At 41.9% G+C, this 15,865-nt stretch overlaps 1 protein-coding gene across 20 annotated transcripts in view; it reads left to right on the top strand.

The window, feature by feature from the left end:
* The first annotated feature begins 910 nt into the window (after window positions 1-910).
* The window catches only part of BCLAF1 (BCL2 associated transcription factor 1), a 28,942-nt gene continuing 13,987 nt past the window's right edge, over window positions 911-15,865 (top strand). For 3 of the 20 annotated variants that reach the window (XR_011422271.1, XR_011422269.1, XM_023651170.2), the window contains exons 1-7: window positions 927-1,106; window positions 6,933-7,035; window positions 8,802-8,915; window positions 9,865-10,776; window positions 12,018-12,683; window positions 12,845-13,014; window positions 15,344-15,449. Coding sequence is in view for 15 of the 20 variants with exons in the window: in XM_023651170.2 (XP_023506938.1) it covers window positions 8,812-8,915; window positions 9,865-10,776; window positions 12,018-12,683; window positions 12,845-13,014; window positions 15,344-15,449 (1,958 nt within the window). In the remaining 5 variants the exon portion in view is untranslated. Of the gene's footprint in view, window positions 1,107-6,932; window positions 7,036-7,240; window positions 7,414-8,801; window positions 8,916-9,864; window positions 10,777-12,017; window positions 12,684-12,844; window positions 13,015-15,343; window positions 15,450-15,865 lie in introns of all 20 variants that reach the window. The other 17 variants (XR_011422270.1, XM_070223975.1, XM_023651171.2 and 14 more) reach the window with 9 other exon arrangements.

Raw genomic sequence — 15,865 nt, 5'->3', positions numbered from 1 at the left:
GAGATGCGGCCACGAGGCGCATGTGCAGAGCACACGGCCTAAGTCGCAGCACGTGCAGAGCACGCGGTGTAGCCCGGTGGCGGCACAGCAGCAGCCTGCGCCCCGCGCACAGGGGCCCCGCCCGACTCCGCCTTCCCTTCCCTACAGGACTCGCTGCTGTCCCACCGCAGGTTACCCAGGGTCGTTCTCGGCGACGGCGCGCTCAGCACGCCTGCAGCTGGACCTCGGAGAAAGGCTTGGGACCCCGTCCTAGGCTGCCCCGCGTCGCGGCCGGAGTCGGGCGTGATGCGAGCGGCTGGGTTAGGGCCGCTGGCCTGGGGACCTCGCCCGGGCAGGGCGGCTCGGGGGTGTCCTCCTCCTGTAACGTGGCCCGTCCATGTCACGCACGCCCCCCGAACCTGCGGCCCGGGGACCCCGCCCGGGCAGGGCGGCTCGGGGGTGTCCTCCTCCTGTAACGTGGCCCGTCCATGTCACGCACGACCTCCGCACCTGCCGCCCGGGGGGAGCCCTTCCCCGAGCCGGCGCACCGCGCGGACGGCGAGGAGCCAGCCCGGCCCCGGTCTCCCGGGACAGCAGCGGCCGCCAGTGCCCGCTCCGAACCCCCTAGGAGAGCGGGTCCCCGCACGCCCGGTGACCGGCCGCCCCGAGGAGGGACGCGCGCCGACGCCCAGCCCGCGGTGGCCTCTCCGGCACGCTGTTCTCGGGACCGGGCGAGCATCACGTGGGGGCGACAGAGGGGCCCGACACGCCAGCGCAGCCCGCGGCCCCGGTCTCGCGAGCCCCAGCCCGCCATCACCCAGGCGCAGGTAGCTGCTCGGGGCCGGGACCGGCACCGCCGGGTCTTCGCGCGAGACCAGCGCGCGACTTCCCAGCAGGCCTCACCCCGAGTCTCCCCAGCCGCCTGGGAGGCGGTTTGGAGCGGAAGCGTGGGCGGGGCTCGCCGGGCTATTTAGCGGCTCCAGAGGCCACGCCCCTGCCGGAAGTGACGATAGGCGCTCGCGCGTCGAACGTCTCTCTATGGTTTTCCTCCCGTTCTCGAGTCGGGAAATGGCCGCTGTGTAGTTACAACGGAGCTGAGTCCCGGGCGCCGTGCTTCGGCGCGTCAGGTAGGCCTCGCGCCGCACTCCGGCCACTCAGAGGGCAGCGGGTACCGAGGACGAGCCAGCAGTGTTGTCTTTTGGGGTGCCGGTGCCGGCTCGGCCGCGACGGGCGGACCGGGAGGCGTTGCGCCGTTATTTACGCGTTTCTCTGTCGGCGACCCTCAGGCTTTCGAGGCCCCGCGGGCCGAAAAGGTGGGGGCGGGGTGGGCTGCAGGCGCGGGGCGCGCGCGGCGCAAACCGGGCTCGGGCCCGGGTCCGTGCGGCCCCCGTGCGCGTGCGCGCCGCCCTCCCCGCCCCTCCCCCACCGCCGGCCGGACCCCCTCCACGCTGCGCGCTCCCGCACGCTCTCTCCGCGCACGCGCGCTCCTCCCCTGCTCCCCTCCCCGTTCCCTCCCCCTCGCCGCCTCCCCCGCCCGCGGGCCCCGGGTTCGCCTCGGGGCGCCGGGGAGACGAGCGGGGCCTGCGGCCGAGCGCGGCGTCTGCTGGCCCTCGAGCGCTGTCCCGGCGTCCCGCCGCCGCCTCGTGGCTCCGCTCGGGCCTGCGGTCCCGGCGTCGGTGCCCGGGACGGCGGCGCGCGGGGGTGCGCGGTGGGGCCGCCGGGGGGCCGCCGTCCCGGGCCGCGTGTGGAGGCGCTTTGTTTGCTCTGAGGGGCCGCGGTCCCGGCCGGCGCTCCGCTGCGGACTGTCGGCGGTTCCCTGACGTGGTAGAGTTAGCCCGTGAGGGCCGGAGTGGAGGGCGGAGCGCCCCGGCCGCTGTCGGTCCGCGGCGCGGTGCCTGCGGAGTTTCCCGGGCCTTGGAGCCGACGCAGCCCTCCTCCCCGGCGGGGGCCCAGGCCGAGGCCGCCTCTCGCCGCGCCCGCCGGAGCCCGTCGTGGTGGCTGAGCGGGGCCGCGGGAGGGCCCGCCGGGCCGGGCGGCGGGGAGCCGGCGTGCGGGACGGGGCTCCCGCCGGCCGCGCCGCGCCGAGAGGGGGGCGCCCGCGTGTCGGCGCGGGAGTGGAAGGGCGGCTCCTGCCTGCGGGTACGACTCGCGCGTTTTTCGCAGCGTCGCCTCCGGCTCGAGCGCCTAGGTTCCCTGCGTGCCCGGGGCTGGGAGGGACCGACGGGCCTGCAGACGTCGAGGCGGCGGCGCTGGCCTGCCGGGGGTGCGCCGAGTCCCGGACGCGGCAGTTCTGCGCTCACCCGCGCGGCCGGGAAGCGGGAAGCCTGGTGGAGGCCGCGGGCCCCGGGGCGGCGCGGCCGGCGGGGATGCTTGTTCCCAGTCCCGTGCTTTTCTTTAAAATCAGGATGACAAGAAGCTGGACAAAGAACAAAAAATTTGTGACTAAACCTGTCGTTTTTTTTTTTAAAGCTTTTATTTATCCAAATCTTCAAACACAAAGTGGAGAGAATAGCGAATGCCCATGTTCTCGTTGTGTCGGTTTAGTGATTATCAGCATTTACAATTTGGTTTAATATTATTTGTTTACTTTTTTTCTGGCCTGTTTTAAAGCAAAAGTCCATGTATTTTCTTTTCTTTTTTTTTCTTTTTTTTATTGAGTTAATGATAGGTTACAATCTTGTGAAATTTCGGTTGTACATTAATGTTTGTCATTCGTGTTGTAGGTGCACCACTTCACCCTTTGTGCCCACCCCCACCCCACCTTTCCCCTGGTATCCACTAAACTGTTCTTAGTCCATAATTTTAAATTCCTCATAGGAGTGGAGTCATACACAGATTATTCTTCCTCGCTGGCTTATTTCACTTAACATAATTCCTTCAAGGTCCATCCATGTTATTGCAAATGGAATGATTTTGTTCTGATTTACAGCTGAGTAGTAGTCCATTGTATATATGTACCACATCTTCTTTATCCATTCGTCTGTTGACGGGCACTTAGGTTGCTTCCACGTGTTGGCTATTGTAAACAGTGCTGCAATAAACATTGGGGTGCATAGGACCGAAAGTCCATGTATTTTATTAAACGTTTTTTAGAAGACTTTTTTTTTTTTAAAGATTGGCACCTGAGCTAACATCTGTTGCCAGTTTTGTTTCTTTTTTCCTTCTCCCCAAAGCCTCCATTACCTTGTTGTATATTCTTGTTGTGGGTCCTTCCAGTTGTGGCATGTGGGACGCTGCCTCAGTGTGGCTTCGTGCGCTGTGCTAGGTCTGCGCCCGGGATCCGAACCCACAAAACCCTGGGCCGCTGAAGTGGAGCGTGAACTTAACCACTGGGCCACGGGCCGGACCGTAGAAGACGTTTTTATAATGCTGCTTAATGATGTATAGAAAATTACAGTAACCTTACATACAGGAATCGTTTGAAGCAAAATTAATAGATAGCCTGAAGGAAAGACTCACAAGCCAGGTTTACCAATAATGATAGCTTACCTTTCAGTGCTTCCTATGTGCCAAACAGTAAGCTATTTGCATTCGGTAGTTTGGTTCATTTAACCTTAAACCAATGAGTAAGTTCCATTATTATCCTTATTTTATACTGTGGAAGTTGAAGCTGAAAGAGATGAAGGTAGTCTAGTGTTGGGTAGTGAGTTAATGGTCAAGTAGGACTTTGAACCTAGTCTATTGGAGTAATAGTCATGAGTCACTATTTTTAGGGTTGTTAAAGATGTGACTAGCGATAATTTGTTTAAGAAGATCTGGAGCCCGAACTCCCTGAATCTATTAAAATGAGGATTTGGCTCAAGAATGCTTGATAGGGTAACCTAAAGTATGCAGTTTTGTGGGCTTCATCTTGTGTGTTTTGTTGAGCCCACTTGTCTTTGCTGTTTTCAGCACTTGTGTTCCAGCTGGTCATTATGTATTATTCCATAAAAGACAGACTCTGTTAAGATATTTAAGAACTGCATTTTAACAAATGAAGCCTGGTTTATTCTCTTGTGTTCTTCTGGTTGGTGAATCAATTGGATAAAGATGCATGGAGTGATTTATTCCCTGTGTTTTTACTGTCTGTTAGTATGTGATCTTGGTTGTAATAAAAGGAAGATTGATTTGGCAGTTTGAATTCTATATATAGGTTTTGGCCACATCAGGCACCTCTCAGGATATTGGAGAGAGCACAGGAGTTGGAATTAGGAGATCTCAGTCAGATTCTGGATTAACCATTTATACTCTGTGACCGTGGGCACCCTAAAAGGGCAGACACATCTCTTGTTTGCTTCCCCAAATTTGCACTTCACCCAGATTCTGCAGTCCCAAACTTAGAATTTAGGGGCACTATTAATTTTTTTCCCCCTCACTCTCTCTCCTTCACACCATCCACATCCTATGAGCAAGTACTGTTGACTATACTTCCAAACCATATTCTGTATTTACCCCTCTTTTCCATCTTTGTTGCTGCTCTATCACCCAGGGCACCATTCTATATATTGAACTTGAACCTTCTAATTTGTTTCCCCATTCTCCTCTCCATGTTGTCCATGCTCCATACAGCAGCCACCTTAAGATGTAAATCAGCGGTGTGACTTCCCTGGTCACACCTCACAGGGCCTTCCCATTACAGTTAGGATAAAATCTAGACTCCTTACTCTGGCTTATTTACTGGATGCTATTTGATCTGGTCCCTTCCTGCCTCTTTGTTTTATCTAGTAGCCTCTCATTAATCATGGTGGATTCCCTTCTTACTGGTCTTTGTGTCTTGTTTTTTGCCAAGTTTGTGTCCTCTGCCTGGAATGCTCTTCTTTCCGTGGATCTTTGCAGTGTTCTTTGTCTTTAGCTTAAATGTTACCTCCTTACAGAGGGCCCAAGGACTCACCTTAATGGTCCTCCTCTCCACCTCTTCGTAACACACCACCTTGAGTTTTTTGTTTGTTTCTCTCTTCCCCTCCCTTGAACTTAAGCTCCAAGAGACTAGGGGACTTAATGTCTCACTCAGAGTGCTGTATTTCCAGCACTAGAATAATAGTGTTTGCATGTAATAAGAACCATGTAAATGTAAATAGATTCTGAAAGGTTAGAGTTCTCTTCATTTGAAAGATGCGGTTAATATGTAGCTCCTGAGATGATGAGAATTAAATGAGATGGTTTTATTTAAAGTCACCTAACACTGTTCTGGGCACACAGTTGGTATTTAGATGTTTAGCTTACTATGATTTATTGATTTCTATTCCCCTCTACTTGGTTTTTGGAGGGCAGGACATAGTCATGTTGCCAGTAATACCTAGCGCAGTGCCTTGTATATAGGCTTTCATTTTTAAAAAAAATTAGCTGAGCTCATTGTAGTCTTTGTACTGACTATATTAAATGTTATTAATATATTATTAAATGTTAAATCTTCATATGAACTATTATATATTATTAAATACGTTGTCTGCCATTTTGTATATCAGCATTGAGTTCTTGGTATGGATATTTGAGTGTATTAATAGATTGTGAGCAAGAATGTCTATCTGCTGGTCTGACAGCCTGCAGTCCCTCCTCCCTCACTTTGCTATTTCTAGTGTATATTTTCTTGGAACTTCAAAACATGCTGAATTGGAGTAAAGAGGGATTTGGCAGTTGTTTCTTCTCTGGAGATATAAAGATTAAAATTAGTGTTTTAGAATTGTTTAGGGGAAGTGTTAGCTAAAATGAGGTGGTGTCACTTCCAGCAGTGAATCAGTAGTACTGGACTTCTAGGTCAGGATGAAGTTTCATAACAACCCACCAATTTAGCAGATGACAGTTTTTCTCTGCTCCCTTGGGGGATTTGATGTTTTTAAAACTGAACATGTGCATGCTTTAGAAATCCTATTTCTTATATCCATGCCTTTTGTTTTTGTTACTTTTTATTTTAGTATGTTTTCCTTAATTATTAGGTTCCCATTTCTCCTTCCTAGCTTGAATCTCACATCTCTTAATCTCCCCAGCTGTAGGACCATGGGTATTTAGGGGACATTGTTCTTGACTTACCAGTTTAGTCTTAGCATCTCTTCCACTTTGTATTTCCAATTTCATTGCATTTTTTTATTGGAGCAATTACTTGGTAAGAGTCACAGATTTTCATATTAATGTGTATTTTCTTTCATTTAAGCTGGTTTGTGAATTCCTTGGGTGTAGGCATGTATCAACCTTGTATTTAGTTTCTGCTCTTCTAGTGTTTTTTGACTATCGTTTGCGCATAATTGATAATCACTGAATGTTATTCACGAGGGTAACCTTTTCATTATTGATAACTTCTTAATGTTTTGTGTAAAATTTAAACTTATTTGCATAGTAATAGTGAGTTTAGGAAGAGTATTGGCTTCCAGTAGATATTTGTTTCATTTATTGGCTGTTCCTGTATTGGCTATGTCTGTGCATGTGTCACATGCTTTGAGGCACAAAGCTTACAGGTACTGTGATGGCTGTTATATGAATTTAAAAATCAGTTTCAGATGAAACTAAACTCTGTGAAAAGAAGTGGCCCAGAGAGAGAATAAGATAAGTAGCAGAGCACTAAAATAAACTCATATTTTAGATGTTATAAACTTTAGCATTGTGAATGCCAGCTACTGATAGATGACATGTTTTGATATATGAAGATGGCATTACGTTAGCCACTTTGGAATTTTCTGATAGAATGGCAACATAGCTACTTGTTTTCCAAAGCCCAAATTGCTCAAATTAGAATTCAGGTATTTAAATTGAAAAACAAAGGTGCTGTCAGTTTGATGATGCACTGCTGTGTTCTGATTAAAACAAAAAAGTTAAGTTCCGTTAGCTATTATGGTTGAAAGTTTAATCCTAAGTCAGTTTCTCCTTCCCTGAAATCATTAGTGCCTTTATCAAGAGTTCATTGCAGTGCCAAGGATGATATATTGTAAACAGTGGGTATTTAATTTACCATAATTCAAACTCATATTTTTTATTTTTGCTAGGAATTTGAATTTAGAGTTTAATTTCTCAGAACATTCTCTCCAGGAAGAATTTTAAATATCTCAAAGACTTCACTTGACTACTTGATCCTGCATAAAACCCAAGGTAAATAGCATTCATTCTTCTAAGTTTTCAGTTTTGGCTTATTTGAGAAAATGTGACTACTAAACTTGTGATTCAGACTGAGTGATTAAAAGTGATGTGGTCTGAAGCTTTTTTTGTTTGTTTGTTTCGGTGGCTTGTATGAAGTAAGCCAGATTTTAAAAGTTAGTTTTAGGAAAAAGATTCTCTTTATCTTTCCTGCTTCTAGGTTGTGTGTCTACTTTCTACTTCTGTAAACACATCTACTTAAAAGACCCAGAACACACAAAGCTATTTAAAAATAAAACAAGACGAAATAACCCTGCTTGTTTAACTCATCTTCCCTTATGCAACAAGAGGAGTTCCATAACTTAGCTTTTTTCCCCTTACATTGATGTTCAGGTAATTAACATTGATTGCTTATTATGTACTAAACATCGTTTTAAGTGTATTATGTGTATCTACTCATTTAGTCCTCACTGCAATTCTGAGGAAGGTACTGTCTGTATGTGTTTCTTACTTGGAATTAAGCAGAGAGAGAAGCCAAAGCTGATATTTATTTGAGGATAATTGTTTTATTTTGAAATATTTATCTGAAGCCTTGAATTTTGTCATTTACGTTTCTTGATGAGAAAATGTGTAGACATTATCATTGCCTTTTCAATAGTTCAATTCATCTTACTACTTTTAAATCCTATTTCCTAATACCATGCAAAATCTAGGTGGGTAAAGTAAGTGCCTGCAAAAATATTTGATTGTAGGAGAATTGGTTTAAATACATGGCAATTGCAGGCTATTATAAGTTTACAGTGAGTTGATATTTAAGGAAATAGTTACTTACTTTGAGTAATAAGTCAGTGGAAATTTGGAAACACAGCAGAAGTAAACTTGAGAGGCATATATGTATATTTAATTTTATGAAGAGTAGATCTTATAAATCAGTTAGTCCTGTTACTGATTTCTGAACCAATGAGGCCTCATTATTACATTAGGTACTAAGTAGTGTTTAGAAAAGTTAGAATATTGGTGCCCAAGTTCTCTTTCTTGTAGTTCCAGTATATCTTTATTTTATCTTTCCAATTTCTTTATCTTGTATCCTTTTTTCATCTTCTTACCAGAAAGCTACAGGGTGAACTAGGCATTGTCATATAAGTCCGTTTTTATTCTGCATTCATGACTGTTGAGAGCAGAGCCCTGGCTCCAGCTGTTCAGAGACTTAGTGACCTTCATTCTGTTAGGAGACTGTCCAGCACCATTCTAGGCAGTATTGTGTACGTGGAGTGGTCAATTTAGTCTCATTTCAAGGCCATAAAGCACTGAACGATGACAGTCTGGTAGGTTTGTGTTTCGTTAGTATTACGCCACTTGTATTTTCTTTGTTTCAGGTTCCTTATCTGTAATACTCTGATGCTATTTATCTTTTTTACAGGAGAGGTAGGCATTTGTATTGGGCATGGAATAACATCTAACATGCTGCAGTCTGATATCATTGCTCTTTCTGGCTTCTGCAGCTGCTGCCTTTTTGGATTGAGGCACATAGCTGGGGCAGTCCATAGAAATCTTCTGTTGTGTCTTCAGTATACAGTGCCTGTCGTGCAGGTGAAAATACAGTTTTAGTCAGGGATTATTTTGACTGGCTTAGTACTCATCTGAAAAGAATGATGATGAATAATAGCCTTTGAGAAACTTATGTTTTCTAAAATTTGTATCTGAAAATAAGTTAAATAATAACGTGACACTTCCTCAGTTGTATTGTGATTTTAACCATTCTTGCTCTTTCATTTGACTAGGAGAAAAGAAATGGGTCGCTCCAATTCTAGATCACATTCTTCAAGATCAAAGTCTAGATCACAGTCTAGTTCTCGATCAAGATCCAGATCACACTCTAGAAAGAAGAGATACAGGTGACTTACTGTGCTTTTAATTCTCTTAGCAATGATGATATATCAGCTAACATTTATGGAGTGCTTACTATATACAGACACAGTGCTAAGCCCGTTAATATGTCTTCTTCTCAAAGAACCCTTTCAAGTAGATCTGTTGTTAATTCTCATTTTAGAGTTGGGGAAATTGAGAGTTGTCCAAGTTGCAAGCTAAGTAAATGGCAGAATTTAGATTAGAATCTAGTTAGTCTCACTCCAGATCTTAGATTCTTAGTATACTGTGCAATATATAGTGGATTTCTTATATTTATCTCTAGAGTTAAGAGATGAATTGGATAATGTAAAAATTATTTGGCATTAAACAGTCTGCATATTGTTTCATAGTTTCTCATTTCTGACTCTGAGGTCTCAATAAATTTATTCTTTTGTTTAAAAATGATTAACTCAGGTTGTCTTCATTCAGATAGTAGTACATAGTTAGCATAGAAAATATAGAAACCGCAAGTTGAAAATAAAAGTGATGATAATCTCATTAAGAATAAATATTAGTTGTGACTTTTCTGTATTATTTTTCTAGGCCCAACTTTATATTTTGTATGCATTTAGCCAGTAGTATTTCACTTACGAGTATTCTTCTGTGCTATTAAATATTCTTTTACACTATCACTTTAATTGTCTGCATACATCTCCTATAATTTGTTAGAATGTCCTGTTGGAATGCCGACCTTTTTTCCCCCCCCTATTTCTGTGCCTTCATTCCTAAGGCCTTTAATTTATGCTCAATATTTACCTTAGAAGTGAAACTTTTTTCGTTGAAAACAGTAAACTTTTACTTGTGTATAAATGAGAGGTTTTTTTTAATGTATGTTTTTGGCTTTAAGTTTATTTATGTTATATTCAACCAGAAGTATTTAGAATGGTAGGATGGAATAGTGTATTTTTCTTGCATTGATATTTATTTCATTTTTAGTTCTAGGTCTCGATCCAGGACATATTCAAGATCTCGTAGTAGAGATCGTATTTATTCTAGAGATTATCGCCGAGATTACAGAAATAATAGAGGAATGAGACGACCTTATGGGTACAGAGGAAGGGGTAGAGGGTACTATCAAGGAGGAGGAGGTAGATATCATCGAGGTGGTTATAGGCCTGTCTGGAACAGAAGACACTCTAGGAGTCCTAGACGAGGTCGCTCACGTTCCAGGAGTCCAAAAAGAAGATCCGTGTCTTCTCAGAGATCCCGAAGCAGATCTCGCCGGTCATATAGATCCTCTAGGTCTCCAAGATCATCCTCTTCTCGTTCTTCATCCCCATATAGCAAATCTCCTGTCTCTAAAAGGCGAGGGTCTCAGGAAAAACAAACCAAAAAAGCTGAAGGGGAGCCTCAAGAAGAGAGTCCTTTGAAAAGTAAATCACAGGAGGAACCGAAAGATACATTTGAACATGACCCATCTGAATCTATTGATGAGTTTAATAAATCATCAGCCACGTCTGGTGATATTTGGCCTGGCCTTTCAGCTTATGATAATAGTCCCAGATCACCCCATAGTCCTTCACCAATTGCTACACCACCCAGCCAGAGTTCATCTTGCTCTGATGCCCCCATGCTCAGTACAGTCCACTCTGCAAAAAATACTCCCTCTCAGCATTCACATTCCATTCAGCATAGTCCTGAAAGGTCTGGGTCTGGTTCTGTTGGAAATGGATCTAGTCGATACAGTCCTTCTCAGAATAGTCCAATTCATCACATCCCTTCTCGACGAAGCCCTGCAAAGACAATCACACCACAGAATGCTCCTAGAGATGAGGCTAGGGGACGTTCCTCATTTTATCCTGATGGTGGAGATCAGGAAACTGCAAAGACGGGGAAATTCTTAAAAAGGTAAGAACTAAGGTATACAATTGAGATTATAATATTAATACTTTCGTTCTTTGAATTTATAAGTATAAACTTAAAATTCCATGGTGATGTGTATTTAACTCATGACTTCCTCCTTGATAATTCCTAATTGTCTTTACTTAATCTGTTTAACTTCAGAAGTTGTGTTTGAATAGAAACTAATTTATATTCGTCCTTTTAGTTTTGTCCATTTTCACTCAGTCCAGAATTAAGAATGTAAACAAAGAGAAATTGAGTAGTATAAATTGACTAGTGTAAACGTGTAAAAACTTTCAGAAATTAGTTTTCTCAGTATTAAAACATTAAATGCTTTTTTGTTCTCTTCATCATTATAATGTGGCCTGCATAATTAATACAGTTATATTACATGTTTTTACTTGTGTGCTATTGTAAACAGTCCAGCTGTCATTTTTAATAAATCTGCCTAACTACAGAAAAGATAAAGGTATTTCTTACTGACTTTAGTGGCATTTTAAACAGATACTTTATTTAAATTCTAATTTCAAGTGTTGCTAAGGCTTGCTAAAAGACAATGAAAATTGGTTGCTAAAGTAGTATGATCAACTTATCAGTGAGGAAATAGAGCAAGCATTCTGTTTATGGGCTAGTGCTTTACAATCTAGGATTAATTTTTTTATTGAACTGATATGTAGTTTCTACATAATACTGCCAGAAACAGTCATTTTCTACAGCAAACTATAAACTGTTTTGTGAGTCACATAGAGTTAACTATCTAATGTTATCAACTACATTAAAGTACACTTTTGTGAGTTTTTTTCTATTAGATAAGTAAATGAAAGAGTCTGGAATTTTAAATATAATCATAAGTAGAATTCTAATAGATATGTATATTGTTTATTAGTGGTTCTTAACCTCAGAAATTAAATTTAAGCTTTGTTGTATGTTATAGAATCTCTGGAAATTTGGATTTGTTAGTGCAGAATTGTGGTCTGTGACTGAACAGAACAGGTTTTTGAAAATGGCTTTACTTTTTAAACTTTAGGGAGTCTCATATGTAAATTTATTTTTAAAAACTCAGTACGTAAGTGCTACGTGGATGCTTTTAATGTTTTTTAAAAGTGGAATCTGAAAAAGCACTTTGCAGTAGGGTTTTTTTTTCTTTTATTACTGGTCCTGTGGTATTGGGCAACACATTTGAGTATGCAAGTGATCCACAGTGAATGCAATCCAGAGTTACCATCCTCTTCTTTGCTTATTCACAGGTTCACAGATGAAGAGTCTAGAGTATTCCTGCTTGATAGGGGTAATACCAGGGATAAAGAGACTCCAAAGGAGAAAGGATCAGAGAAAGGGAGGGCAGAGGGAGAATGGGAAGATCAGGAAGCTCTAGATTACTTCAGTGATAAAGAGTCTGGAAAACAAAAATTTAATGATTCAGAAGGGGATGACACAGAGGAGACAGAGGATTACAGACAGTTCAGGAAGTCAGTCCTTGCAGATCAGGGTAAAAATTTTGCTACTACATCTCATCGGAATACTGAGGAGGAAGGACCCAAGTACAAGTCCAAAGTTTCACTGAAAGGCAATAGAGAAAGTGATGGATTTAGAGAAGAAAAAAATTATAAACTTAAAGAGACTGGATATGTAGTGGAAAGGCCTAGCACTACAAAAGATAAGCACAAGGAAGACGACAAAAGTTCTGAGAGAATAACAGTAAAGAAAGAAACTCAGTCACCTGAGCAGGTAAAGTCTGAAAAGCTCAAAGACCTCTTTGATTACAGTCCCCCTCTACACAAGAATCTGGATGCACGAGAAAAGTCTACCTTCAGAGAGGAGAGCCCACTCAGGATCAAAATGATAGCCAGTGATTCTCATCGTCCTGAAGTCAAACTCAAAATGGCACCTGTTCCTCTTGACGATTCTAACAGGTAATTCCACACTGACACCCAGTAAATAATTGGGGGCGGGGTGGGGTTATTTAATGTTCTAGTTAATTATCTTATTTTCTAAATATACTTCCAATTTTCATATTCAAACCTATGGTATATTTTGTTTGTGTGTGTGTGTGTTTGTTACCGATATGCTCCAGACCTGCTTCCTTGACTAAAGACAGGCTACTTGCTAGTACACTTGTCCATTCTGTCAAGAAGGAGCAAGAATTCCGATCCATCTTTGACCACATTAAGTTGCCACAGGCCAGCAAAAGCACTTCAGAGTCATTTATTCAACACATTGTGTCCTTGGTTCATCATGTTAAAGGTATGTTTAGTATGTTTAGTATTGTGAATTAAATTTCTCTTGCAAAAAAAACCCGAGTTGTGCCTAATAATTAATGTACCCCAGGGCTGGCAAGATGCCTAGACACCATTAAACATTTGGAAAAATAGTGTTTCATGAAAGAGATACCATTCTTGCTAGCATTAAGACCCATAAAGATACTTAATAAAAAGTGATTAAAATGCTAAATAGTTAAAAACATACCTTCCAAGCCTATATCACGATGAAACAGGATGTAGATTGATTTAATGCTCAAAGTCTTTTTGAAGTGTGCTGTTATATTGTAAGTGCAGAATGCTTACAGATTGTCTTACTGCTTGTGTATCATATGTGATAATGTACTCTTGGCATACATTTATAACAAAGTGAGGCAGTATTGCTACTATTATTTATTAAGAATTTCTTCTCAACTTTTAAAGAAACCTGTAACCAGTGGAAAAATGGTATTAGTTTTCTATATTTTTGTGTTACTTAATTTGTTATAATACTTATCTTTTTTAAATGGTAAAGCAGAAAATATATATTAGGATTTTTAAAGGGGAAATAGGTCAAGAAATTTGTAAGTGTATTAGATAAGTACTGCTTACGTGAATAATGACTAATTAGGATAATAATGATGACATTTCTTTAGGTCCTAAAGATAAGGGTGTTCATTTCAACTAAAGTAATGATCTTCTACTTTCACCACTGTGTAATTTGAGTTACAAAGTTACTGCTTTTCAAAGGTTTTAGGGTATGACTTTTTGGGCAATTAGGTTAAGTTTTGTTTTTGTTATTTTGTTTTTGTGTTTATAAGGCTGCTTATTATGAAATAAATTCTTACCTGGGAATCTCCATGGCTGTGGTCTTAAAAGCCTTTTTTTTTAAAAAGTTTGTCTTTGGCATGAGAACAACTCATTATAATAGCTGAAACTTGTCACTAGCAGTTTTTATATGCACTGGATATTTCAAAACAGTGAATAGTTAATAAATTTCTTTTTGACTGTCTTTATTTAAACATGGTAACAAAGGAGTTTTGTTATTTGGCTATAACTAGGTTTGTGAACCAGTTTATGACCATACTACCATTACGTAAAATATAAAACATTAACAGTTTTTCTTTTTTCACCTTTTTTTGACCTGTCTCCACATTTTACAATTTATTGCTGGATTTTGAGATCAGGTTTTGATAAAATTTTTTCTTTTTCATTTTCTTTTTTTTTTTTTTTAAAGAACTGTAGTTATGTTTCATTATTGGTATTGTGCAACCGATCTAAACAGCTCTTACTTACTATAGAGCTGAAAATGCCCAGTGATGTTTTCTTTTTCATTGTAACTAGGTCCTGGAATATGTTTTGAAATGGCAAAATCCATGTTTCAAAGTAAAATAGCTGTTGAAAGATACAGGCAAAGTTGAATCTTCTGTCTTCCTGGCAAAAATGGCATAAAAACTGAGTTGCTAGCTCAAATTCCTGGGTTTCATGGAATTATGATTGAGGCACTACCCTTGTAGTGGCCGTTTCAAGTTTTAATGATTGGTTATGAGACATGTGCTGGATACTGGGCGGTAAGTTGACACAGATATATGTTGACCTGTTAAGCGGATAGCTTGCTTCGTAACGTAACATTTCATGACTTTATATGTCTTTCTATTTTACATTCACAGCGTATCTTGAACTGGTTTAAAAAACTAATCAGTATTGATATTACTAATTTTTAAATCGTTAAAAGAAAGACAAGATGATAATATTGAGTGTGCTGTCAGGTTTGCCAAGATGCCAGATTTTTGGAGTGTTAGTGAACGTTAATTTAAAAAATATTTTTCCAGTTGAAATGGCAGTATTCAGTTTTTTCTTAAATCCAGATTTTGTTGTCAACGTAGTTCTTGATGAAATAATTCTATTAGTTTACCAGAACCTGGTGTGTAGTTATATCAGTATTTTTTTGTTTTCTGCAAATGATTACTTGAAGGAACTTCATTGGTTCATATTGGCATGGTATAAGGCCCTTCACATATTGTTTCTTTTTGTTCTAGTTGAGGAAGTAGTGCATTATTAAAATGGAAGTAGAGATCTCTCAATTTAATCTGTTATTCTTGGAGTGTGTGTAGTATTGACAGGGACCTGTGAGGACTTTGTGTCAGTAGCCCTATTGAGCTACAGGAAGTTAAAAGGGCCAGAGTAGGAGTTCTCTGTAACACTTGATTCTCTTCTACTAGGTTTCTTGAGTATTTTTGTTTCCTTTTCACCTGCTACACGCCCTTCTGTCACAAATGAAAATTTCTCTTAAAGTAAAGACAATTAATTGGGCAGTATTTCTCCTAAACCAACAGAGCAATACTTCAAATCTGCTGCAATGACCCTAAACGAGAGGTTCACTTCGTATCAGAAAGCCACGGAAGAGCACAGCGCCCGCCAGAAGAGCCCCGAGATCCACAGGTGTGTGCACTGCTGCGTGGGCGTGGAAGGACGTTGTTTACACAAGATTGTGTTAGAGCTGTGCTATCTTCATGATACCAAGGAACTTTGATCTCATTCCTGATCTATACCTTGAATAAATATATTGTAGTCCTCAAAAGTTTGTAATTTACTGTTTCTTCTTAACTTTCAGTTTATTTGGTTTAAGCTGGTTGTTAGAACTAAAATACTCTTATTGCTCCCCAGTATGGAATTCAATAGTTACCACATTTGCTTTTTGGGAGGGGGTTGGATGCCTAGACTAACCCTTGAATTTAATTTACTTCCAGTAAGTTTGTAAAATAAAAGTGCTTGGTGAGAGGCAGAACTGTTTTTCAGGAAAAGAGCATGAATGTTGAAGTCAGACAGTTATGTTCAAATCCTGGCTCTGTCACTTC

Source organism: Equus caballus, chromosome 10 (genome assembly GCF_041296265.1).
Source record: "Equus caballus isolate H_3958 breed thoroughbred chromosome 10, TB-T2T, whole genome shotgun sequence".
In the NCBI taxonomy this organism is placed as follows: domain Eukaryota; kingdom Metazoa; phylum Chordata; class Mammalia; order Perissodactyla; family Equidae; genus Equus; species Equus caballus.
The sequence above is the reverse complement of the archived record's forward strand: the minus strand, read 5'-3'. Positions and strand labels throughout refer to the sequence as shown.